At 40.0% G+C, this 25720-nt stretch overlaps 1 protein-coding gene across 2 annotated transcripts in view; it reads right to left on the bottom strand.

The window, feature by feature from the left end:
• The window catches only part of pik3r1 (phosphoinositide-3-kinase, regulatory subunit 1 (alpha)), a 75321-nt gene that overhangs the window by 11972 nt on the left and 37629 nt on the right, over positions 1–25720 (bottom strand). Inside the window, exons 3-10 of one of the 2 annotated variants that reach the window (XM_078396728.1) lie at positions 23306–23398; positions 20063–20137; positions 18219–18350; positions 16845–17046; positions 16557–16651; positions 1148–1250; positions 457–555; positions 164–344 (exon numbers count right to left, since the gene is read on the bottom strand). In XM_078396728.1, the coding sequence (XP_078252854.1) occupies positions 164–344; positions 457–555; positions 1148–1250; positions 16557–16651; positions 16845–17046; positions 18219–18350; positions 20063–20137; positions 23306–23398 (980 nt within the window). Of the gene's footprint in view, positions 1–163; positions 345–456; positions 556–1147; positions 1251–3640; positions 3794–16556; positions 16652–16844; positions 17047–18218; positions 18351–20062; positions 20138–23305; positions 23399–25720 lie in introns of those variants that run through there. The other variant, XM_078396729.1, reaches the window with a different exon arrangement.

Genomic DNA, 25720 nt, shown 5'->3' with positions numbered 1-25720 from the left:
GAGTGGTCTATCTTGCTCTGCTCTATTATCTTTGGGCAGCAGCTCTGGAGAAAAGGAGTAGGTGACATTTCGGGACGGAACCCTTCTTCAGACACTTCAAGTTGTAACAGGCTTGCTTTACATTTAAAAAAGTGTAAAAGGACTGCTTACAAACAAATCATACCTGTTGGAACTTGGACACTGGATACAACAGTTTAACATCTAGCTTTGGGTTGTATTGTGCCAAAGATTCATGGCGATAGTGATTTATAAGCTCCACCACCGAATTGAATGTCAATGGGTCAGAAAAGCCATATTTGCCATCTCGATGAAAAATTTTGATTAATTTATTGTTGCCGCCTTTCCTGCAAACAAATCGCATTTTCCAGTTTAAGTTTGGCAAAAAAACTGTATTTCATGAGTCAGCAAAACCAAAAAAAATGTGCCAAAAAAGTTCAGAATATTAGGAAAATTCACCTCAAGGTAAGAGTGTAGTCACCATGCATTTTCGTAGATGCATCCCGGACCAAGAAGGTGCCGTCAGCCGTATCGCGCAGTTTTTCATTGACTTCCTCCCTGAAACCAAAATGAATGCTCCGTTATACCAGTACTCTGCGGCAGAATGCAACTTAAGGATTAAGCAGAGAGAGAAATTAAAAAAAAAAAAATTTAGCATGTTGCAACTTAGATAAATACCACTATAGAGTACAGAGATACTGTTTTGGGAATGTTAATTTCATTTTAGCAGATACTCTTCCTTTGGGAACAAGTTTGAATCCAATTTACATTCCAAAAATGTGTGCACGTATATATAGTTGCAAACCATCCCAGCCAAATACTTTTTGCCAGATTTGCAGAGTCCGGTTATGTTCTAACCTGCATGTAGCAGGAAAAATGTCTGTTTAATCAAAGCCAACTTTGACTGGGTGAATGTTTCTTCTCCAATTTAATTAATATCCTTAATACTACCCCTGTTGACAAGCACACAAGGACTCCACTTTAGCTATTCATATAACAAAGATAGTTTTTTGGGGGTTTGGTGTTTATATTTAATCGCATTTCCTGCTCGAATCTATATCTGGCTGATCATTTTAGCTCCATCTTAAGGCTGAACTGTAGTACTTACTGTTTTCTTAAATACTTGGAACTTCTAAGCTCACGGACTTACCTGGAAATGTCTCCCCAGTACCATTCTGCATCTTGTAGAGACATGGTGCTATTTATCCCGTTATTGGTTACAGGTGCTACTTTTGGTGGTTTCGGAGGCAAAGCTGTGTGAATTAAAAAATAAAAACTGAGGAACATTTCCAAAATACTTGTGTTTTTAAAAAAAAATGTCTAATATATCAGATTCGTTTTAGATAAACATGCCAGTCATATGAATAATAGGGAGGTTTTCAAAAGTTACCACAAACAAAGAGAACACATTTTAACAGTACTTAAATGTTTAATTACTAACGCTGTGCGTTAAATGCGACTGTATTAAACTTTTAGTGCATTGCAGTTGGCTGTGGTTAAAATGGATGCTGCTTAGCCTCACAAGAATGAATCATTTTGTATTAACAGCATCCTTCAGTAACAAACCAGAAATCAACTGTTATTTAATTAAGGAAGTCGATTTAGTGTATGACTGAAATGCAGTGGTTGAATACACTAAGTACCACATTCTAGGAAAATGTATCATAAGGAAATAGATAATTCCACAATATGGACAATTACCCAACTGCAATAAGAATGAACACATCCCTCCAATTCAGCTTAATCTCTAGAAATTCTGCATATAGGTAAGGACAGACCAAAAGATGCTTGATGCCTTTAACTGATAATTAGTAGGGCAGATTTGGAGGAAAAAAAACGGCAGATGCTGGTTTAAATCGAAGACAGACTCAAAATGCTGGAGTAACTCAGCGGGTCAGGCATCATCTCGGGAGAGAAGGAATGGGTGACGTTTCGGGTCAAGACCCTTCTTCATTGAACTTGATTGTTAGTCTAGCTCTATACTGAAATACTGTGGCTTATTTTCTATAGGACAAATATACAGTACAAAATTCCAAAGCAATTTTCAATATATGCACCAAATTAGATCTTACTTTTTAAAACAAATAACAAATTATGAGCACACCTGAATTTAAGGAGCTTCCCAGAGCTCGAACCTGTTCAAATAATCACAAGTATTATGTAGCATCAGGAAATGTCCAATGATGTATTCAGCACACTACCAGAAGCGAGCACACCTGTCAGATTAAATCTGACATTACAGCACTTTCGGCTTAACAATTTTCAAATATTCTCCCACTAATTAAGTTTCCAAAAAAAAAACCAAACAAAATCCAAATATTTTTCTAGGTCCACTGTTTGACTGGTGGAGGAGGAAATGGCCATGCAAGAGTTAAGATACTGCACTGAAAACCTGCTCAGAGCTCTTTAAATGAACCATACAGAAACAAATTCTACAGCCAATAAAAACAATACTGCAGAATTTTTTTCAGCTCCAGTGGACATTAAATCGTCAAAGATTAGTCATTAATATAGGGACACTAAACACAGAGGCTCTTTATAGGTTTTGAGCTGCACATTAAATATGCCACTGGAAAGAATATGAGCCGGCCACTGTCATATAATGCTGGTATCTAAAAATGCAAATTAAAAACCTACGACACATGTCAGACAATTTAATTTACAAAAAAAAATACTAGCTTGCAATTGTTCATAGACCCACTGTATTTCCCCCCACACATTTCATTACAACTTAACATAAGATTACTGACTAAAACCTGCAGATTTAACTCTCCATTATTCCAAATTTGTATAGGATACAAATTGGACTAAAGTGGAACTACATACAAAATATAAAATAGTTAAAATTATGATCAGAAAAATCAGCACTGATATTAGGTCAACTTTAGAGTTGGAAGTGAAGCTGCATTTAATCAATTTGCCTGCTAAAAAGAGAGATAGCTTTTCAGTTCTTCCTGCACAAGGAATGCACAACTTCCCTCTCAAAATTCAGCCCTTGTATCATGAAACTAGAATTTAACATTGCACATCATTTTAATGTCAAATGAATCCTGCGCTGGTCACAATAAACCATCACTGTGATGCTCACCACATACAAGTCCGTGCAGATTCAGAGGCATCCGTTAAGTCATTCTTAGCTAATTACTTATCTTGTAATAATTTGTTTGTCTAAATGCACTCCTTTTACATCACTAGTTAGATCTGAGAAAAATCTACCGTGATGCATCTTGCTAAACATCAGCTTATTTACTAACCTCACAGCAAGGGTAAAACAATATTTCGGGGGAATTTCTTTTTATCATTCAACAGTCTTAAAAAGGATAAATATAGTTACTCTTATCAGCTGTTAAATAGTGCTACACAAGCAATAACTAAAGTACCCCCCTACAGTTCTGAAGTTAACGAGTCCGGTACAAAGAGGTGATGGGGGAGGGTTTTGGGGAGGGGGGGAGGGAAATAGGGGTCGTGAGAAATCTTCCTCATTCACAATAAACATGACATGCCTTTTCTGAAAGATTACAAACATTGTACAATCTGCATTGCTCACTTTTTTTACCAAGAATAACATCCAAGTTTCTAACATTGAGAAATTGTACACACATATATTAAAACCAGTGCTAGTTTGATTTTATTGCAGCATTACCTGGTGGATCCATTTCTATGTAAAATATCAAATCTGTGGCACAGTGAAGTTCTGTTCTATGGTAGTCTAATTCTAGTTCTTCCATATTCCGAACTGTATTGCACAATAAGATTCAAACACTGCTGCTCAGGGTCAGTCATAAGAACAAATGCAGTCTTTTTATAATGGTGTCTTGGAATTCATTTTAAAACCTATGAAGGGCTGCACTGTAACCTCTTACATCATACTGCACAGCCAATCCAATCCAGATAATGTCACCAGACCACTCCTGCTCATTTCCTATATGCAGTGGCTTTCAGTATCATTTTATATTTCAATTCCAAAATTAAGTACATGGAAAAATTACATTAGAACAGAAATAGATAACAGAATAAATTAACCCTTGGAATTTTCAGCTTCATATCCAAGGGTTCCAGCTTGGCACAACCCACTTTTGGCAAGCTGACAAAACCCAAACTGCAGCACGTAGGCTTCTCAGTGCATTTGGCAACAGACACAGCTAGTTCATTCCAAGAAGTGTTAACATTGAGAAGGATTTACACTATTTTAAACCTATTGCAAACCTGAAATAGCAAGTCTAAGGTGAACAAATAACATCATGTTTCAAAATAGCTGCAAGCTATTAAAAAGGTAATGCATAAAACCCAGTTAAATTATCGGCCCGAAGTTTTTAAAATATACATCAACTGACCTGAAAACCCCCCAATTACACAGGCGAGGAGGCAATAGTGCAAAGTCCAACAGGAAGAACAGGCACATACACACTAGAGGACAAAGCTCTGCACAAGCGGGTTTACCTGCAGAGCTTTGCTCTTGAAATACCTCAGCACTTGAGTTGAAGCATCCCACTTTCTCCTAATTCTACAAGATCAAAGTAGGACTAAATCAAAAGGGAGGCACAATGAGACATTCCTCTATTCAGCTCAAAAGCTGACTTTTGAGACTTTGCTGCAAAGTTGCCACTTGGCAATCAAAAATCACAACGGGATTATTTTAACAGCCAAAAATAATCAACCCGATACACTTAAAAACCTATTCAAGATCCCTGCAAAACTGTAGTAGCTTTTAATGAGCCATTTATGGTACAGCACTTTACCGATTTACAAGTCTGGTGAACTTTCTACTGCTATTTGTCTATCTGCTGGAGAAAGTTTGCAAATGAGTTCACATACAAAACCCAACACTGAAGAGCTTCCATTAAACCTGTAATGGAAGCAACTTTAAAAAACCCCAATTAACATTAAAAACTATGATACTGTGGAAATACACTCCGATTTAAGTATATGCACAAAGGTAAAATTACTTTTACAGGTGGTAGTAAAAAAAAAAATAGAAATAGTAATCTGTAGTTACGAAACAAGAACGCGAACATTTTAAACCTCTAGGGCTTTACTGAAAGAGCCAAGCCCTGGATGCATACACTTGTACAATCAGGTTAATGCACAACTCAAACCAATCTATCTTACTGCGCACCGTATGCTAAGCCAGCATAGGTGGAGCAGACAGGTGATTTTCCACTGCCTTCACGCGGTCGGACTGAATGCTATGGCAGGTAATAGGGACAATGTAGTTGCTGGGCTGGGGAAGGAGAGGATAAAGAAATAAAAAATCGTGCTGCAAAACTCAAGAAATAAAATGAGAATAAAAAGAATGCACTTCTAGATAAGCTTACATTTTGCAGTGCATTATCACCATTGTGGTTTGTTTTTGATAAACTTTTTTTTTTTGGACAGTCTCTACAACATTCCGGACAAATGTAGAAAAACTTAAAAGCCGACCACATTTTGCCTTTCCCAAATGCATGTTTAGAGTTGCAGAAGCAGCTTGCTGCTAATAACACCAAACAACGTGTCTGAACGTCAGTTTCTTGTGATTAGTGTCCTCAGAAATGCATGCAACTTGTATCTGAACTCTCTGCAATGAGGGTACAGGTACCTCTGCAGAGCACAAAGTTAATAATTAAAAAATGAACCCAAGTTCTGTACTCCCAGCACTGCCAGTGGTCTGCATTTAACTAACGATAAAGATCTCTCATTAAACATTAACCGAAGCAAGCTCAAATATTTGCTGAGTTTGGGATTTGTATCTCGTTTGAATACATGAAGGGGAGGGGGTGGAGGGGTATTCTTGGTGGGGAGGAGGAAGAGAAGGCTGCAAGTTAGAAATTTGAATAAGCTCTCACAAACAAAAGTACAAGTTTTTTCTAATGCAGAAAATACCACACCCCATTTCAGAAATACTGCAAACTTTCTTAAATAGTCCCTGCAGAAAAACCAACTACCTCAAGCAGCTACATGCAAGAAGTAGCTAAGCTTGTTCAGCAAAAATATAATCAAAGCCTTCCTCAAGATTTCTTTTGCAAGCAATCCAACTTGGAATCAGACTATTAATCCCCTCAGGTCAGGCTACAGGTGCAGAACAAAAATGACTGCATTAGTTTAGACAGCTCATATTTCAGCCCTCAGTGCATTTCAATAGAAATGCCCATGTGGCAGGCAACTCAGTACAGATTTTAAGAATACTCCCGATAAAGATTTCAAACTGTTCCAAGGAAGTTAATCATGAACACCAGCATAAAGTTAGCTTAAATTGCAAATTTATGTCCTATAAATCTTCTCAATTCACTCCCAAAACAAATTATTCGTCATAGTCAGAGTCATACAGCTTAGAAATAGGTCCTTCAGCCCAACTTGCCCACGCCGACCAACATGTCCCATCTACACTCGTCTCACTTGCCTCCCTTTGACCCAGATCCCTCTAAACCTGTCCTATCCATGCATCTGTCCAAATGCTTCTTAAACGTTGCAATAGTACCTGCCTCAACTATCTCCAGCAGCTTGTTCCATACACCCTCCACCCTGTATGTGAAAAATTACCACTCGGGCTCCTTTTAAATTCACCCCCCCCCCCACCTTAAACCTATGGTTCTCAATTCCATAACACTGGGCAAAAGGCTCTGTGTTTAGGCAATCTATTTCTCTCATGATTTTGTAGACCTCAAAGATCACCCCTCATCCTCATTCGCTCCAAGGAATAAAATTTTAGCCTGCTCAACCTCTCCCTATAGCTAAAACCCTCAAGTCCTGGCAACATACCTGGCAACATCTTTCCTATAACATGGTGACCAAAACTGAACACAATACTCTAAATGTGGCCTCACCAATGTCATCTATAACTGCAGCATGACCTCCCGACTTCTATACTCAATACTCTGACTGAAGGCCAATGTGCCAAATCCCTTTTTGACCACCCTAACTACCTGCGACTCGATCTTCAATGAACTATGTATCTGCACTCCTAGATCCCTCTGCTACGTAACACTCCCTAGAGCTCTACAATTCACTGTGCAGGTCCTGCCCACATTGGACTTCCCAACCCCTCACATTTCTATGAATCCTGCCACAATGGGAACGGTCAAAACACCAAAAACAGTAATTATACAATATTTGTATCCACAGCAATGCTTGGGCCTATCATAACAGCAAATGACAGGACGACCATTTCCAAGTACTGAGTGAACGATTTAGAAGTATTCCCAAGGTAGCCAGTTTTCAATCAATTTGATTTTCTAGTTTAGTTTAAATACAGCATGGAAACAAGCTGATCGGTCCACTGACTCCATGTCCCCATTGATCACCCGTTCACACTAGTTCTACTTTCTCACCCATTCCCTGCACACTAGGGGCAATTTTACAGAGGTCAATTATCCTACAAACCCATACTTTAGATTTTTTTTAGATTTAGACACACAGCGCAGAAACAGGCCCTTTGGCCCACCGGGTCCGCGCCGCCCAGTGATCCCTGCACATTAACACTATCCTACACCCACTAGGGACAATTTTTACATTTGCCCAGCCAATTAACCTACAAACCTAAACCTGTACGTCTTTGGAGTGAGGAAGGAAACCGAAGATCTCGGAGAAAACCCATGCAGGTCACGGGGAGAACGTACAAACTCCGTACAGTACAGCACCCGTAGTCAGGATTGAACCCGAGTGTCCGGCGCTGCATTCGCTGTAAGGCAGCAACTCCGTGCCACCGTGCCGCCCTACTTCTTTGTTATGTGGGAGGAAGCCGTAGCACCTGGAGAAAACTGACACGGTCACAGGGAGATTGTGCAAACTTCAAACAGAAAGCATCCAAGGTCAGGATTGAACTCCAGGTCTCTGGAGCTGAGAGGCAGGAGCTCTACCAGCTGTGCCACTTCCCTGCCCTTGATGATATTAACAAACAGCTGAGTGAATATAGCACATGAGGGGTTCCAAAATACTTGAATAAATGATGTTCAAGAATCATCTGCACCTCTGGTCAATCCATTAGATTCAAGCACAACAAAGTAAATTGGTTAGGACGTGTCTTGTCCACACACAAAACCAAATCCGGCTATTTAATGCTATCTACAAAATATTAGAATGGATTGTGAACAGAGGAATTTACTGTGCGTGCCTAGTTTCCAAGAAGATGCTCACTGATGCCAAGTTTGTTGATCATCGGGTCATTGGGTTCAGAACTCAACTTTGGACACAAGAAAGCTAATCCTATCCAAGGGCAGGTTGAAGGTGTCCATCTTAAACATCAAATTAGCATTTCACCAAATGTGATATTAAAGAGCTCAGTTGAAACTAAAGTTGATGAAAAGTTGGGGTAAACTCTCCATTAGTTGGCAACATGTCTTGGAGAAAGGAAGGATGGTTACTGTAAAGAACTCATAAGTTCAGAGCTTCTAGGCTCATTTAGTACCAATCCCCTTAGTGTGAGAAATATCATGTTTAGTGCGTGTTGCACTTTATTCCATTACATTTACAGCTCATTAGATTAAAAGCCATGCTCACACGCATCAGGATCCAAGTACCATTTAAGACAAGGTACGCATGACCTCCACATCCTAAATTGACTGTTTTGACCAGGTCTCAAACTGCCTCCCTATGAAATGAGGCACTGGTTTAGCACAAAAAGTAACAGAACACGAGATTGACCCATATATTGGCTTACCAATAGCTACCAAACACATGCACGAAACAGAAAGCGCCTGACCATTTGTCATCCAAGCAGATTCAAACTAACAATTTAATTCATTCATAGGATATGCGTAAAGCCAGAATTTATTGTGCATGCCTAGTTCTCATTGAGGTGGTTAACAGTCAACTATAAGCGTGCTTGTAATAAAATACAGGTCAGATTGGATAAAGATGGCAGAATTCCTTATCTGATAGACAATAGTGAACAGAGTTTTTACAACAAAATTAGTTTTACTATCAACATTACTCACACTAGCTTTCTATTCCAGACTCAAATTACTTGAACTTAAATTCTCTGGTTGCTGCGACAGGCTGTGAACTAGTCTCCAGATCGGTAGTTCCTCGTAATACTAACCCTGTAACTTCAAATTTCCAACTAAAATTGTGGTTAACGAAATCAGGCTGTTGCTTGTAGACTTCAGCTCGTTGTTCAATACCAATCATCCCCTCCAAGCTGGTTACCAAGCTCATGGAACTGGGTCTCTGCGCATCCCTCTGCAATTGGATCCTCGACTTCTATCATCCAAAGACCCTCATCCATTGACCACAGTCTGTTCGAATTGGCAGAAATACCTCTTCCTCATTAACAATCAGTACGGGAGCACCTCAAGGCTGCGTGCTCAGCCCCCTGTTCGACTCACTCTATACTCATGACTGTGCGACACAGTGCGAACACCATCTTCAAGTTCGCCGACGACACCGCCGTTGTTAGACAAATTACAGATGGTGACGAGTCAGAGTATAGAAATGAGATTGACCGATTGACCAAATGGTGCCAGCACAACAACATGGCTCTTAATATCAGTAAAACCAATGAACTGATTGTGAAATTTGGAAGCGGAAAGACGAGGACCCACAATCCTGTTTATATCAACGGGACGACGGTGGAGAGTGTAAAAAAACTTCAAATTCCTGGGCGTGCATATTTCCAAAGATCTTTCCTGGACCCTGCACACTGATGCAATTATAAAGAAAGCACATCAATACTTCCTGAGAAGATTGCAGAGATTCGGTATGTCAAAGAGGATTCTCTTGAACTTCTACAGGTGTACAGTAGAGAGCACATGGACTGGTTGCATCATGGCCTGGTTAAGCAACTTGAATGCCTAGGAGCGAAGAAGACTGCAAAAAGTTGTGAACACAGCCAAGTCCATCATCGGCTCTGACCTCCCAACCATCGAAGGGATTTATCGGAGTCGCTGCCTCCCTCAAAAAGGCAGCCAGCATCAGAGACACACACCATCCTGGCCACACACTCATTTCACCGCTGCCATCAGGAACAGCTTCTTCCCAACAACCACCTGGCTATTAAACACTACAACCTCAAATAAGCTCTGAACTTCAATAGACTATTATTATTATTGCATTACTATTGTTTGTTTTTTGAGTATATGTGTGTACTTGTGGGTATGTGTATATACACACACACTGAACTTTTTTTTTTCTTTCTCATTTATCATATTTTTGTACAGTGCACTATGTTTACATATTCTGTTGTGCTGCAGCAAGTAAGAATTTCATTGTTCTATCTGGGATACATGACAATAAAACACTCTTGGACGCACATGAACCCAGAACTAGATTTCAATTTGTCAGGTCAGCGTAGGGTATTAGTAATAGTAAATATTAAATAACAAAAGCAGTATGCATCTGTAAAGTTTCCATTTGAAGACTACATAATATATAATTTGTGCTGTCCCATTACAGATGGCTGCAAAGCAAGGATTATAAAGAGTCTGAGGAAGGGCTCCAACCCGAAATGTCACCTATTCTTCTCTCCAGAGATGCTGCCTGACCTGCTGAGTTACTCCAGCATTTTGTGGCTAAGGCTGATACAATCCAGTTGAGCTAATTGAGAATCACTGCCGAGTCCTTCGGGGTGGGAGGAGAACATTTTAAGTGGCTTGTAATGCCCAAAGCTCACCTACCTTGCATGGTATTGCTCACTACCAAAATATTCTGTAAGTACACATCGCAAACATTCATGCTCACAAACTCAGCAATGCTCCAAGCCTTGCATTTATCGTGCCGGCTGTTCATGACACCAGAGCTCAAACACTGCACACACCTATTCCCCAAGGAAGAAGGTGACATAACCAAAGTCAACTGCAATTAACCCAAAAACAACCATTCATGGGCATGGATGCATCCCCTAAATTGTCTGCATGCTATTCAGTTGGCCATCATTGGACCATGGCTAGCAAAAGGACTGGAAATATCAAAGACACCGATGTGAAACAAAAACCCCTTCCTCACTCAAGTACATTTACAACAATAAAACTGTAGATATAGTGCAAGGACACATTCCTTCCCTCGTCCCAACCTTTTAGTCGCTACAACTTCTACCCCTTTACTTTGTTCCCAAGGTACCCAAAAAACACATGCTCTAGCAATGCATCACGGAAATGTGACCAGGCTAGAATGTTACTCAACGTCATTTGTTTTTCCACAAGCTCAGTAATCAACATTGCCATTAATGCAGTTGTACACAAGCAGCCAACATTTACATGGGATTGGGACATTTGGCCAGGGTGGTTCATTGCAGGGGGAGCAGCGATAAAGATGTTATAATGGCAACTTCAGTCTTTTCCAATAAAGTCCTTTCCGATAGCCATTACTTCACAGGGAGTGGAAGCGAACTTGACGCAAACCAACAGAGAGATTTTCCAAACGTATTTTCAGTTTAATTAGTCGTTTATTGAAGTAGTAGTACAAACAGGTCTGTTGCAGGTCTGTATCTCCCCAAGCTTTTAGCTCTCGTCGCAGATCTGGTAAGAAGTGTATCTCACCAAACTCCGTGTCTGCCCCGTCCCGTCTCTGCATCTGCAGATACAGCGCCTAGTTCTGACTCCTCCCAGTACGTTATACCCATATATGTATTCATCTCACGACTGCCCCCAAGTGTCCAAAATAATACAGCAAGCTATCTAGACAAAATAATATATGTTAAAACAGCCAGCATAAACACAAATGGCTCCTACAGATGTAGAAATGCAAAGGTACTAGAGACCAAGATTGCACACTACCCTCAGTAGGCTCTGATGTGGCCCTTCAATGAAATTCAAAGCGAAAAAAAAGCTTATTGGTTTACACAATGAACACACAACACGTTACATTGGAATGTCTACAAGAAATCCCATGTGCAAGGTCAAGGAGTTCAAGGTCAGAGACGTTCAGCACAAATGTGGCTCAGGCTTTAACACAGGGCTTGGAGTCTAACATATGGTAGCTCACTGCTTTATAACTGAATCAAACTTGCAGTGCCTCATGTAAGTAAACATAGGAGAAACATTCAAACTCATTGTCGTCATATTTGGAAGATCAGTGTGCAAAATACCTTGCAATGTCTCAAAGCAAACCAGCCTTCCCAGCTGCCTAGTTTATAACAGGGTACAAACCAAGCACATTCTTGCAGGATAGCATTGCTACTTCATCTGTATCGCACATGAACATGATAGAGTCCATAACCAGGGCGCTGGACCTGCCTGGAGATCATGCCAAACCCACCAGTAGTCTTCCTCTCCATAAAAAGCCAATCACTAGCTGAGCACTATCAAGCAAGGATGCACTGCAGGCAGGAAGGAACACGATTCTTTTGTATTAAACACTATTAATAAATTTACAAATTTGGTTTGCGTCATTAAATTTGTGGCAACTCATCGTTGCATTGGTGCCAAGCAGGCAGCATGATTCGTAATGACAGAAGGGGAGGCAAGGCATGTGACAGTGAATGGGAACTGGAGATCCCCAAAACTGAAACTGCAGAAACATACAGGAAGGGAGTTGTCTAGGTTGCACTTCCTTGATCTATTTCTCAGAAGATCAAGGCATACCTAGCTTCCTCACAGCAACAAGGCAGTTGAACATACAAACCTTGATAACTTCTTCGTAAAAGGAAGGACCCTTTCACAGCAGTGCTGCATCACACTTGAGAAGCATTAGGGCTTTCACTGTATGAGAGCTACATCTGTACTGAGCATCAGAAACGTATGCAACCAATGGATAACAATTGTTGCTCTTTAGTTTGTTATGGTGGTCATGGCGTGAAGGCATGATGACTGAAGCCATGACAAAGGTTTGCTGCCCACGTTGCCATGATTCGCCTTCGATGATCTACACCAGCTGAACACGAGATTTATTGCTTCAAACAATTTAAAGAGATTTTGGTCTGGCATAAGGCAGATCATTCACTTATCCCATTGGGAAGACTGCTACTCTTGCAAACCCATGTTGTTTTTTTCTCTCTAACTGCCCTGCAAGCCTCTGGCAGGACAGAAGATAACAGAGTTAGCTCTTGTTGAATAGAGCATCTGTGATATCCCTCATGGAGAAGCATATGACAAAATACAGGTTTTTCCAAGTCCAGTCTGGAAGTAGCCAGATACAAACGTTCATTCCAGTCAACGAGAGGCAACAATATCGCTATTGAAATAATATCTCACATTTCTCTTCAGAATTTCAATGAGAATTTCTCCTTGAACACCTAATACAGATGTACATGTTATTCCAGTAATGCTTTGTTGGAAAGAAGCTAACAATGGAATCAAGTTTGGGAACACTGCACAGCTGCATTATTGCTTGCACACAACAGCAATTTGAACCACCACTCTAAACCACAAAATACTTGCAGCAATATAACAATGGAGCAATAAATCAACTAAGCTGTAAATTATTCATGAACTTTTAAATAACACCGAGGTGGGGCCATGTAGACTGGCGTTCTTTTGGCTCTGAATGGATATTCAATAATGTGCAATAGTGCATGTTCACTGTACAATTTCAAAATGGCAGCCTTGGCATCAAATCAGCATAGGACACTAATGGGCATAATGATCTGCTCATTCAGCATACTCCCCTCAGATGCCTCAAACTAACACCATCAGAAGGCGCTGTCCAGTGCAACTCATGTGTCAATACTACCAAAGTGGACCTCCAGGCAGCCCTGCTGCCTAAAAATGAGTCAAGTCCACTTTTGCTCCCATGGCTATCGGTTATTCAGCACAACATTACTAAAAAATGCTACTGCATCTTTAAAAATTTGAAAATATGCATTCATACATATATATATATATAACAATAAAACTGTGTGCTGTGGACAATTCGTGGCATGTGCATAATTTAAAGAGGGGGGATGCTGTGAAGATTTCTTAAAAGATTTATTATCACTTCAAATTTCCTTGGGCTTGGAAAATGCAGTTTGTCTGTGACACACAGCACCCCTCCCGCCCCCAGATAGAATGCAGGAATATAAATGACATGTGGAGCCATAAGGTAGAAGAATGGAGTGAAAGAAGCCAAACACAGGCAAATGGAACTCGCTTAGATAGTCATACAGCACGGAGCAGCATGCCCTATGTCTCTAAGAAAAGCTGAAGATATAATTATGTTCAAAATCACGAGTAAATTTCAAGTATTCTTTTTACCTAACTCTTAAGAAAATTTGTTGCTATGGCAATCAAGAGCTAAAATCTTCTCTTTCCCTAAACGCGAGTTCAGAAGGCTATGACTGACCAAATAGAAGTTGGTCAATTCATTACAGAACAGTTGTCAAACTGTGGACTTCCTGCTTTGCTTGGTTCAGGCAATAAACTAACCACGGTTGCACAAGAAACAACCATTTACAAAGTGCCGTTAATGGTACAACCCAGAAACCCACTCACAGGAGGATTTTCAAACTAAAGTTGATAAAGAACAAATTACGTGGTGCTAATGATCAAAGGTTTTGATAAATATTGGTCTTGAGAGACTGAAAGAAAAAAGCTGAGTGAAGAATTCCAAAGCAGACAAGGTCTTTGGCATGGCTGCCTGAGGAGGAGTGATTAAAGAGCTGGAAGTTTGTTTCATCCAGACCAGTGCTATGCTATCAACAGATGATTCAGATGGATTCCTAATCAAAGACAGGATAATTGCAGATGGAGGAGTTGCCTGCAACACAGAAATGTTAATGTGGATATTGATGAATCCAACAGACTCAAATAATATTCTTGCTATTGAGGGCGTGCAGCATAGGTTCACTAGGTTAATTCCCGGAATGGCGGGACTGTCGTATGTTGAAAGGCTGGAGCAATTAGGCTTGTATACACTGGAATTTAGAAGGATGAGGGGGGATCTTATTGAAACATATAAGATAATTAGGGGATTGGACACATTAGAGGCAGGAAACATGTTCCCAATGTTGGGGGAGTCCAGAACAAGGGGCCACAGTTTAAGAATAAGGGGTAGGCCATTTAGAACGGAGATGAGGAAGAACTTTTTCAGTTGTGAAGGTGTGGAATTCTCTGCCTCAGAAGGCAGTGGAGGCCAGTTCGTTGGATGCTTTCAAGAGAGAGCTGGATAGAGCTCTTAAGGATAGCGGAGTGAGGGGGTATGGGGAGAAGGCAGGAACGGGGTACTGATTGAGAGTGATCAGCCATGATCGCATTGAATGGCGGTGCTGGCTCGAAGGGCTGAATGGCCTACTCCTGCACCTATTGTCTATTGTCTATTATCCATTGTCTAATATCAAGGTTAATTGTAACTTAAATACACTGATCGTCATTGAGTATACATACGGGCCTTCAATACTCAGCCACGTAGATTCCTTTTCACCACTCCTATCGGAGATCATTGGCCTAACAAGGAAGCAAAACTAGATTGTGGATGCAAGGAACTGCAGATGCTGGTTTATTAAAAAAAGACAGTGCTGGACGATCTCAACGGGTCAGACAGCATCTATAGGGAACACAGATAGATGACACTTCTGGTCGGGACCCTTCTTCAGATTCACGTGGAACAAAATTCATAGCTGTCATCAACTCCCACCACAACAAAATCTTTTCACTGCACCTCAGCATACGTGACAATAAACTAAACTGATTATGCTGGTGTGCTCCCTAATTTAATCTGAACTGAGGTCAATGGGCTTCCTCTTCACCCCACCAAAAATGAAATTCAGGCAAGGAAAACAATGGTGCAGCCTTTAGGAATAGTCCATGTAGCATATCCAAAGTTCTAGCTGAGCGACTGGTCAATTAAAACACCTCTGATAACCAGTGGAAGAACACCAAATCATTTCTTCCTCTTGCTCAGATGACAAGTTTTCTTGAATTTGTAAATAACGAAATATGCAGAGAATGCAATGCAAAATTAGAAAATTTGCACCTATGAAATAAAAAGGAAATCCTATATGCCACATATCCCATTTAGTTCTGAAAAACTACATGGAGTGTGTTATTTTTAAAGATTAATATGCAAGTTCAAATGATGAGAGCAGAACAGTACAGCACAGGGCCAGGTCCCTCAACCCATAATGTACATGCCAAAAATGTAAAGCTAAACTAATCTCCTCTGCCTGCACATGATCCATATCCCTTCATTCCTCAAAAGCCTTTTATACATGACTATTGTATTGGCCCCCACCACCATCCCTGGCAGTACATTCTAGGCATACTGCTCTAAAAACTTGACATCCTTGCTAACTAGTTTCACATCCATTTAAAAAACTGAAAAACGTTCAAAATGAAAGTAACTAAATCTCGTAGTTCTTTACCACAACCATCAATGTTATACACGGTTCTGTTAAGCAAACCATGTCTAGATGACACAAAAAGTATCTAACACCAGATCAATTATTTGATACAGGAGCTTTAAATCTAAAACTTCTATCATAAGATGAACTTTGAGGAAAAACTACACCAAGCCATCTTTGTAAATGACTACAAGCCGAAATGAAAAGAGACCTTACTGGAACAAATGGTTTAGTACAAGAATATTTACTTTTTGACAAACTAATTTTGTTCTGAACTGAAGTGTAAAACCATATTAGTTCTTTATACAAAACAAAAGTGATCGTTCTGGAGTGATAACACCATTGGGGTTTACATATGTTTTAAACATTTAAGCAAGAGACAGAATCTTACCTGGTGCCGGCACTGGAGCAGTCTGAGTTTCGTGGCATTCACTAGTTATAAGTACTTCCACAATTTTTGTGAGATATTCAGGATTTGTATCCGAACTAGATAAGCAAAGATAAAAAGTAATTTAAAATCTCAAATAATGAAAATCTGAAACCAAAACATTTATTTAAAAAAAAATTACAATGGCAAATTTAATTTTAAACTGGTATAACATTAAAACCATACAAGAAAAGTTAATATTTTGATGTTTCTCAAATGTTTCGGAAGCAGACTTTCTGGTAGCATACGTACCTTGCCGCCTGTTGTCTAAAAAGTAGAGGACTGAAAATTTCCGCCAAAGTTCTTGCACTCAGGTTGTTCTTTCCAGAGTTTTGACAAAGTTTGCAGAAATGCTTGATCAAATAATGAAGTGTAAGCCAGTACTGCTGAGGCACATTATGGGACCGGATAGCTCTCCTCAGCAACTGTGCACACTCCTCTGTATTGAGTACCTCTGCATTGAAGAAATTTAAATATCATGGCTGGCTGTCAATAGCTAGATAAAAGATCTATTAACATGCAGCAAAGATCAAAATTCACTGTGTCCAAAATTTGTTACGATAACATTGAGGCTAATCCAGAGAGTTAATAATTCACGTCTGGTTTAAAAGAAAACCTTTAAAGTACTGTGGGTAGCTAGTGGAAAACTGCATGCATTGTGACACCGACCACAAATACTCAAGTACGCGCTGTACTATAGGTCTGCTATTTCTCTGATGCAAATGATTGGACAATTTATAGATCGAGTAGAAGGAGAAACCACATCCTTTCATTGCATTCTGCACCAATATAAAAAGTTAATAGGGCCTCACACTGCAGGCTAACCAGTGCGACATACTGAGCAGCAGGAGGTCTTCTGCATTTTTAATTTTTGTTATATAACCACACCCAAGCTTTATATACCACACAGTACAAACAGTGGTTAAGTCCCTCAGTACTGTGCGTGCCAAATCAAGCTCACGTTAGAGGTTCACACGTACTTCTGCACACAGCTCTTGGTTTAATACAAACTACTGAAATTTGTGGGCAAACCACAGGCGAAGGATTAACAATTATTCTTGTTTGCAATTGAGGACAGTTCAATGAATGAAGCAAAAATCTTATTCTGACCCTCAATGTAACATCAATTTGACATAAAATGAACGGAACCATTAGTTTTGCACGACGTGCATAAAAAATGTGAAATTTACAATGAATGCAGATTTAGAAGTAAACCACAGGCTAGGAGCTGGGCAAAAAAAAGTTGAGCGGTTTGGGATAAGAGACTGTTAGAAAAATAAAATATTTTGAATTTTTCAGTAAGTCCAGTTGTTGAACTCCAGCTAACTTGGTCTTGCGTTTTACCTCAGAATTTGTTGTTAAAAATCCAATTATATTTTCAAAAGCACAATGCATACTCCCACCATTAGCTAAAACAATTTAATATGTCCTTTTTTCATTTGCAATTTATGGAATTTTGCAATGAACTATTTTCCTCCCATAAGTGCAACCTTGATTCCTGAATATCTTTCTGAATTTCCACATTTCTTCCAAACTTTCTTTCAAAGTATTCCAGTACCAACTAAAGATTTTTATATTCTGAGACTGTTAGAGGTTTATTACAAATTCAAGTTATTTCTTTCTTACCTTGAGCTATATAAACCATATCACTGTGGATCGATGAAGGAATGACAGGATTTGGTAATTCCTGAAGATATAGTTTCACTGCCTCAGTCTGCGACTGCAGATCAAACTGTTCCATGTCCACCGAAGGTGCATCTAGTGTATTGAGAAACACACGTAACTACGCAGAAATATTTTCAAAACAAATTGGCTGTTGTGAGTTTTACTGAACTTTTAACTTTTATAGAGAAGGCACAGCAATAAGCATGCAGAGATCTGTTTACAAAAAGCAGTGCCATTGTTATGAGATATACCTTCCGATAAGCCTGTGTAGGGCAGATTTCCAGCACAGCAAGAAAAAACACAAACTTCCACAAATAGCCATATTAGGAGTCCCCAGTGGTTGGATTAGATGGAGTGAGGGTATGCATATTGCTAGTCAGTGGGAGCCAAAGTGTCTGGCTGTATGCTAGACCTAGTTATCAACCACAACCAGAGCACGAGCATTGACAGCATTAATATTGCTCCGAGGCGGGAGAGAAAAAAAGTAGCCATGGGTCAGATTACACTAAAATGTACTTTGTAGCACAGTGTCACATACGTTTGTTACAAACTCAATGGTCAACCGGTATGCTCATGTTCAATGTAACATAAGACCTCTACTTGGATCTCAAAAGGCAGCTGACATCTATATCAACATTTTATCCAAATGGAGAAATATTAGAACAGAAGAACTTTCATGGGAATTCCTTCCATTAAATTAATAAAAAATGGTGCTTTACATGTTTTACCTTTTATAGAACACAGCACAGTACAGCTCAAGAACAGGCCCACAATGTCTGTGCCGAACATGATGCTAAGTCAATTATCAACCTGCACATAACCCATATCCCTCTATTGTCTAGCCAAAAGTCTTTTTATTAAATTACACGAATGTACCTGCTTCAACCCGGCAGCATGTTCTAGGCACTAGCCACCCTCCAGTCTACCCCATCTACGACTTCATAATCTTATACACTTCTATCAGGTCTCCCTGCAACCTCTGGGGTACCAGAAAAAACAATTGAAATCCGTCCAACCTCTCCTGGAGGCTAATACCCTCCACTCCAGGCATCAATCTGGTAAACGCACGCTGAATCCACTCTGAATCCTTTCTAAAGCCTCCATCTCAGGAGAGAAGGAATGGGTGACGTTTCGGGTCGAGACCCAAAACATCACCCATTCCTTCTCTCCTGAGATGCTGCCTGACCTGCTGAGTTACTCCAGCATTTTGTGAATAAATACCTTCTGCTTATTGTATAAGCTCATTTACAAAGGACTGGATCAAACTTAAATGAGATGGAAATAAAACCAGCAGTAACAATTTTGATTTCAATGATTAATGGGATAAATTAGTTTTGGATAAATCAGCTGGTATCTTTTGGTCCCCTGGTAATTCATTTCGGTAATGTGAACACTGTGTTAAGCAGCCCTCTAGTGGCAACCCAAAGTACATACAAACTAAAAGTACTGAATGGCACTGAAAACTGTCTCGATTAACTGTTTCAGGACCTTCACGCCAAGGTTATGCGGCGGCTACCCAAAACAACTTGATTTTTTTTTTTTTTACTTCAGTGAAGATAAGCAAAAGCTTAAGAAATTTAAGAAAGTCATAATTAGCAACATTCACCACCACACTTCCCACACCTTCCAACAAAATGGGGAAAATCCTGCTCCTTTATCAATAAAAGTGATGCGGAAAGACAGCAATAGTTCACTTAAGGGGCAATACACTTAACCATATATACATATAAAAGAACAGTGTACACATTTTTATCAAGCATTGTGTTTTACAACTTGAAAAGCATCCAAATGTGACAAGTATTTACCATAATCCAACAACTGCTTTAATTCAGCACCACCACATGAACCAGAAGTCCGGTATAAATTGGCACTCTCAAGACCTGGTAAACATAAATCAAACGTTTGCATTAAGTGAGCTTCATGCTCAGGTTACACTGGAAAAATTAGGGAACTATAAAGCTAAATGACCAGTTTAAGCTATCAGTTTGGAAGGCAGTGACTGTCATAAGCCATTCTTTGATAGACACTTTGATAGCTGGAGTAACTCAGCGGGACCGGCAGCATCACTGGAGAGAAAGAATGGGTGATGTTTCATGTCGAGGCGAGAGTCAGGGGAGACGGAGACCAGAGATAGACGGGTAATGTGTGAAAACGACAGATCAAAGCAGAGGGTGATCAAGGAAATGTAGAACGGTTCATTGTTGGCTGAGGGGAAGGTGACAACGAGGCATACAGAAAATTTAATGACGTTGAAGCTAGTCGGAAAACAAGGGTGGAAGAGGGACAAAGAGAGGGGGGAAAGTAGGTAGGAAAATAACCGCAGATGCTGGTTCAAATTGAAGGTAGACATAAAATGCAGGAGTAACTGAGCGGGTCAGGCAGTATCTCAGGAGAGAAGGAATGGGTGACGTTTCGGGTCGAGACCCTTCTTCAGACTGATGTCAGGGGAGGGGGCGGGACAAATATAGGATATAGTTGGAGACAGGAAGACAGTGGGAGAACTGGGACTGTGGGGGGGAAAGAGAGGGACAGAGGAACTATCTGAAGTTGGACAAGTCAATGTTCATACCGCTCGGGGTGTAAAGTGCCCAGGCAAAATATGAGATGCTGTTCCTCTATGACAGAAAGGACAGACTGGGAGTGGGAGGGGGGAGTTGAAGTGCTGAGCAACCAGGAGATCAGGTTGGTTAAGACGGACTGAGCGAAGGTGTTGAGCGAAACTTGAGCCTGTGTTTGGTCTCGCCGATGTAGAGAAGTTGACATCTGGAACAGCGGATACAATAGACAAGGTTGGAGGAGGTGCAGGTGAACTTCTGCCTCACCTGGTAAGACTGTTTGGTTTCTTGGATGGAGTCGAGGGGGGAGGTAAAGGGACAGGTGTTGCATCTCCTGCAGTTGCAGGAGAAAGTACCTGGGGAGGGGGTGCTTTGGGTGGGAAGGGACGAGTGGACCAGGGAGTTACGGAGGGAACGGTCTCTGCGGAAAGCAGAAAGGGGTGGAGATGGGAAGATGTGGCTAGTAGTGGGATCCCGTTGGAGGTGACGGAAATCTTGGAGGATAATTTATAAGTAGGAGTTACATGAAGTTAGAGAAATCTATATTCACATATTCAATATCCAAACAATTCTTTAACAGCATTACCAGTAAATAGTGAATTTCAGATGTACAGTGCCCTCCATAAAGTTTGGGACAAAGACCCATCATTTATTTATTTGCCTCTGTACCCCACAATTTGAGATTTGTAATAGGAAAAAAAAAAAAATCGCATGCAGTTAAAGTGCACATTGTCCGATTTTATGAAAGGGTATTTTTATACATTTTGGTTTCACCATGTAGAAATTACAGCTGTGTTTATACATAGTCCCCCCATTTCAGGGCACCATAATGTTTGGGACACATGGCTTCACAGGTGTTTGTAATTGCTCAGGTGTGTTTAATTGCCTCCTTATTGCAGGTATAAGAGCTCTCAGCACCCAGTCTTTGCTCCAGTCTTTACATCACCCTTGGAAACTTTTATTGCTGTTTATCAACATGAGGACCAAAGTTGTGCCAATGAAAGTCAAAGAAGCCATTATGAGACTGAGAAACAAGAATAAAACTGTTAGAGACATCAGCCAAACCTTAGGCTTACCAAAATCAACTGTTTGGAACATCATAAAGAGAGCACTGGTGAGCTTACTAATTGAAAAGGGACTGGCAGGCCAAGGAAGACCTCCACAGCTGATGACAGAAGAATTCACTCTATGATAAAGAAAAATCCCTAAACACAAGTCCAACAGATCAGAAACACTCTTCAGGAGTTAGGTGTGAGTTTGTCAATGACCACTGTCCACAGAAGATTTCATGAACAGAAATACAGAGGCTACACTGCAAAATGCAAGCCACTGGTTAGCTGCAAAAATAGGATGGCCAGGTTACAATTTGCCAAAAAGTACTTAAAAGACCAACCATGGTTCTGGAAAAAAGTATTGTGGACAGATGAGACGAAGATTAACTTATATCAGAGTGATGGTAAGAGCAAAGTATGGAGGAGAGAAGGAACTGCCCAAGATACAAAGCATACCACCTCATCTGTGAAACACAGTGGTGAGGTGTTATGGCCTGGGCATGTATGGCTGCTGAAGGTACTGGCTCACTTATCTTCATTGATGATACACTGCTGATGGTAGTAGCATAATGGATTCTGAAGTGTATAGACACATCCTATCTGCTCAAGTTCAAACAAATGCCTCAAAACTCATTGGCTGGTGGTTCGTTCTACAGCAAGACAACTGCCAAAACTGCTAAAGCACCAAAGGAGTTTTTCAAAGCTAAAATTGCTTGATTCTTGAGTGGCCAAGTCAATCACCCAATCTGAACCTAATTGAGCATGTCTTTTATGTGATGAAGAGAAAATTGAAGGGTATTAGCCCCCAAAACAAGCATAAGATAAAGATGGCTGCAATACAGGCCTGGCAGAGCATCACCAGAGAAGACACCCAGCAACTGGTGATGTCCATAACACTGCTGTAATTTCTACATGGTGAAACCAAAATGTATAAAAATGGCCTTTATTAAAATCTGACAATGTGCACTTTACCCACGTGTGATTTTTTTCTATTACAAATCTCAAATTGTGGAGTAGAGGCAAATAAATAAATGGTCTTTGTCCCAAACATTATGGAAGGCACAGCAGACAAGCTCCTTTATTTCCATGAGCCACACTATCCTCAAACTATAGTGTATTCCTGAAGCCAGAACTCATGGATTTAAAATACTAACATTACAAAATTATTTTCCATTTGATAATGATCTGCAGATCAGTTAAAATTGCAGCACTACAAATAATGTTAACTAAAAACATTTGAGCAAAGATCATGCACCATTAAAATTTGAGATATTAGTTGATTCCAAATTACAATGATTTTATTTTGCTGGCAACATTTTATCTTGCAAAGTAGTTATAAGATGCCAAGCCCATAACTTCATTCATCTTTTAAACAAATTACATTTGTTTTAATTCAAAATATTATTTCTGAAACTCAAATTATGAACTTTGTTCATCTTACCCGTCCTTTCGATGGCCTCTACTAACTTCATAAGGATTGCCGGAGCAAGACTTGGGGGAGAGAACTGCTCCATTAAATCTGGTATAATTGGACCTGCAGATTTAAAAAAAATCTAATTGTAATCGTTCAATAGTCTAAAAATAATTGCATAGATATTTAAATTTTAAACGCTAAATAAATGCATCGACAGTCTCAGTATTGTACATTCCCTCCATCGCAGTGACACTCATGCAGTTTATACTTTCATTGTGCAAAGAGGAATGCTGCAGGAACTCAGTGGCCCAGGCAGCATCTGTGGAGGACAAGATCGCAACTCCTCCTCCAGATTTTCACTGCAATTCCCCAAACACCGTGAGCAGTTTTTTGGCTTAGTGCTCAACTCTGCACAGCTTGAAGTAATTTATTACACCATATCTCAAACACCAAAGAGCTGCTGTCTTCCGTTTAAATCATTCTCAGATTGTAATTTAACAGGTTAATTTTGTGTACAAAATACTACTGGAAGTTAGAAAGACCTGTAACGGCTCAACCAACATTAGGTTTGTGCGCACTTTTATCTAGTACCAGTCCTGCTCTAAGTTATGTAAATGTTTTAAATTGCTGACTAGAGAAACTTGAGTGGATGGTTGTAAAACATTTGTTTTAAAAGCAGTGCAGCATTGTCATCGCCAGATGAGGGCACTGTTGTATTTCTGCACCTTGAAGGATACTCTTTCATGGAATTAAAAGTGGAAGAGACACTTTGTAACTGCATTGAGACTTATCTCTGTTTCAATTTATTTTCAGATTTCTAAAACAAATGTAATTAAGTCAGTGTTAAGAGCAGAATTCAGACTTCTACTCCTTTGAATAAAATCTTTAGGGAATGTAGCCTACCGTGTTGACCTTCAGTGAACCAATTCCTTCAGATTTGTAAATAAGTGACATGATATCTATTGCATATTGAGCTTTGCTTTAGATAAACTAATGTATCGCAAGTAGGCCTCTGTTATTCAAGGATGGAAATTTGTTGCCTTGTTCAATTAAATTTTTTCATCTGCATAGAAAATGTCTCCCTCCAAAAGATCAAAACAAATCTGAAGATGTGGCCCAGATTTCACAGAATTTAGTTTTGAATGATCAGAGAAGTTCAGTTGTTAACGAAAGTTTAAATTAAAAGCATGCAGAGAAGAAATTGAAAATCCCAGTAAGAAACCAAAGTACAAATACAGGTGCTCCCCGGCTTACGATGCTTCGACTTGCGATATTTCAACTTTGAGATAATGCAAACGGCAGCAACCTGTAGCGAGCCACAGCTCGCTTCCGGCCACGTGATCCGGTGTATTAAATGCTTTTCGACTTACAATATTTTCGGTTTGCGATGGGTTTCTCAGAACAGAACCCCATCGTAAGCTGAGGAGCACCTGTACTGGACATGCAGGGAACAGAGGGATATGGATCATGTGGGGCAGAGGAGATTAGTTCACCTCGGCATTATGTTTGGTGCTGGCAAAGGGTTGTTTCTGTGCTGTTTTTCTATGATCTATGTACAAAAGTATCAGCAGTAACTATTTGAATCAGTTTTCTATACGAGATGACAGTTGAATGATGGGCTTTGTGTAGAAGTAAAGTTCTGAATGTTTAGTTTTTCAGTTTAAAGATACAGGGCAGAATCAAGTCCTTCGGCCCACAGAGTCCACGCCGACCAGCAATCCCTGCACACTTACATTATCCCACACACTAGGGACAATTTGCAATTATATCAAACTGATTAACCTACAGACCTGTCCGTCTTTGGAGTGTGTGAGGAAACTGGAGAACACCCGCGCAGGTCACGGGGAGAACGTACAAACTCCACACAGACAAGTATCCGTAGTCAGTGTGGAACCCGGGTCTCTCGCAACTCTATTGTTGCGCTGCCTCTACAGCACAATGAGATTTCTACTAAGTTCTGGTAAATGCATGGATTATCTGCTTTATAAATTCTGAAAAACTGATCTTCCACATACAGTCAGTAATTCTACACAATCAGGAAAGCTACTATTTGCTCCAATTGCAAGATAGGCATTTAGAAAATTGAGAATTCAGGCTCTTTTCAGGGATTCTTGGGGTGTATAAAAGTACTAATTTTACAGAATGTCTACATTCTACACCTTCTAGTGTCAAACCTTTATTATAACCTCCCTTCTGTTTATCTCACCTTCCCTTATGAACCTATCATTTACTCCAACTTTTGCAGCAACCTCCACATCCATGTCACTCTGGATAAACAGGTTTCTTTGAATTCCTCATTCGCCCTTTTCGTGACAATTCTATGTTGATTGCCTATAGTTTTGCTATTCCCCACAGGTGGAAACACTATCCACCCAAAATATATAATTATCAGAACACTTAGTTAAACCTTCCAGCAGCTTTTCCAAAGAAACAAAAAAAAAA

Source organism: Rhinoraja longicauda, chromosome 3 (genome assembly GCF_053455715.1).
Source record: "Rhinoraja longicauda isolate Sanriku21f chromosome 3, sRhiLon1.1, whole genome shotgun sequence".
In the NCBI taxonomy this organism is placed as follows: domain Eukaryota; kingdom Metazoa; phylum Chordata; class Chondrichthyes; order Rajiformes; family Arhynchobatidae; genus Rhinoraja; species Rhinoraja longicauda.
The sequence above is the reverse complement of the archived record's forward strand: the minus strand, read 5'-3'. Positions and strand labels throughout refer to the sequence as shown.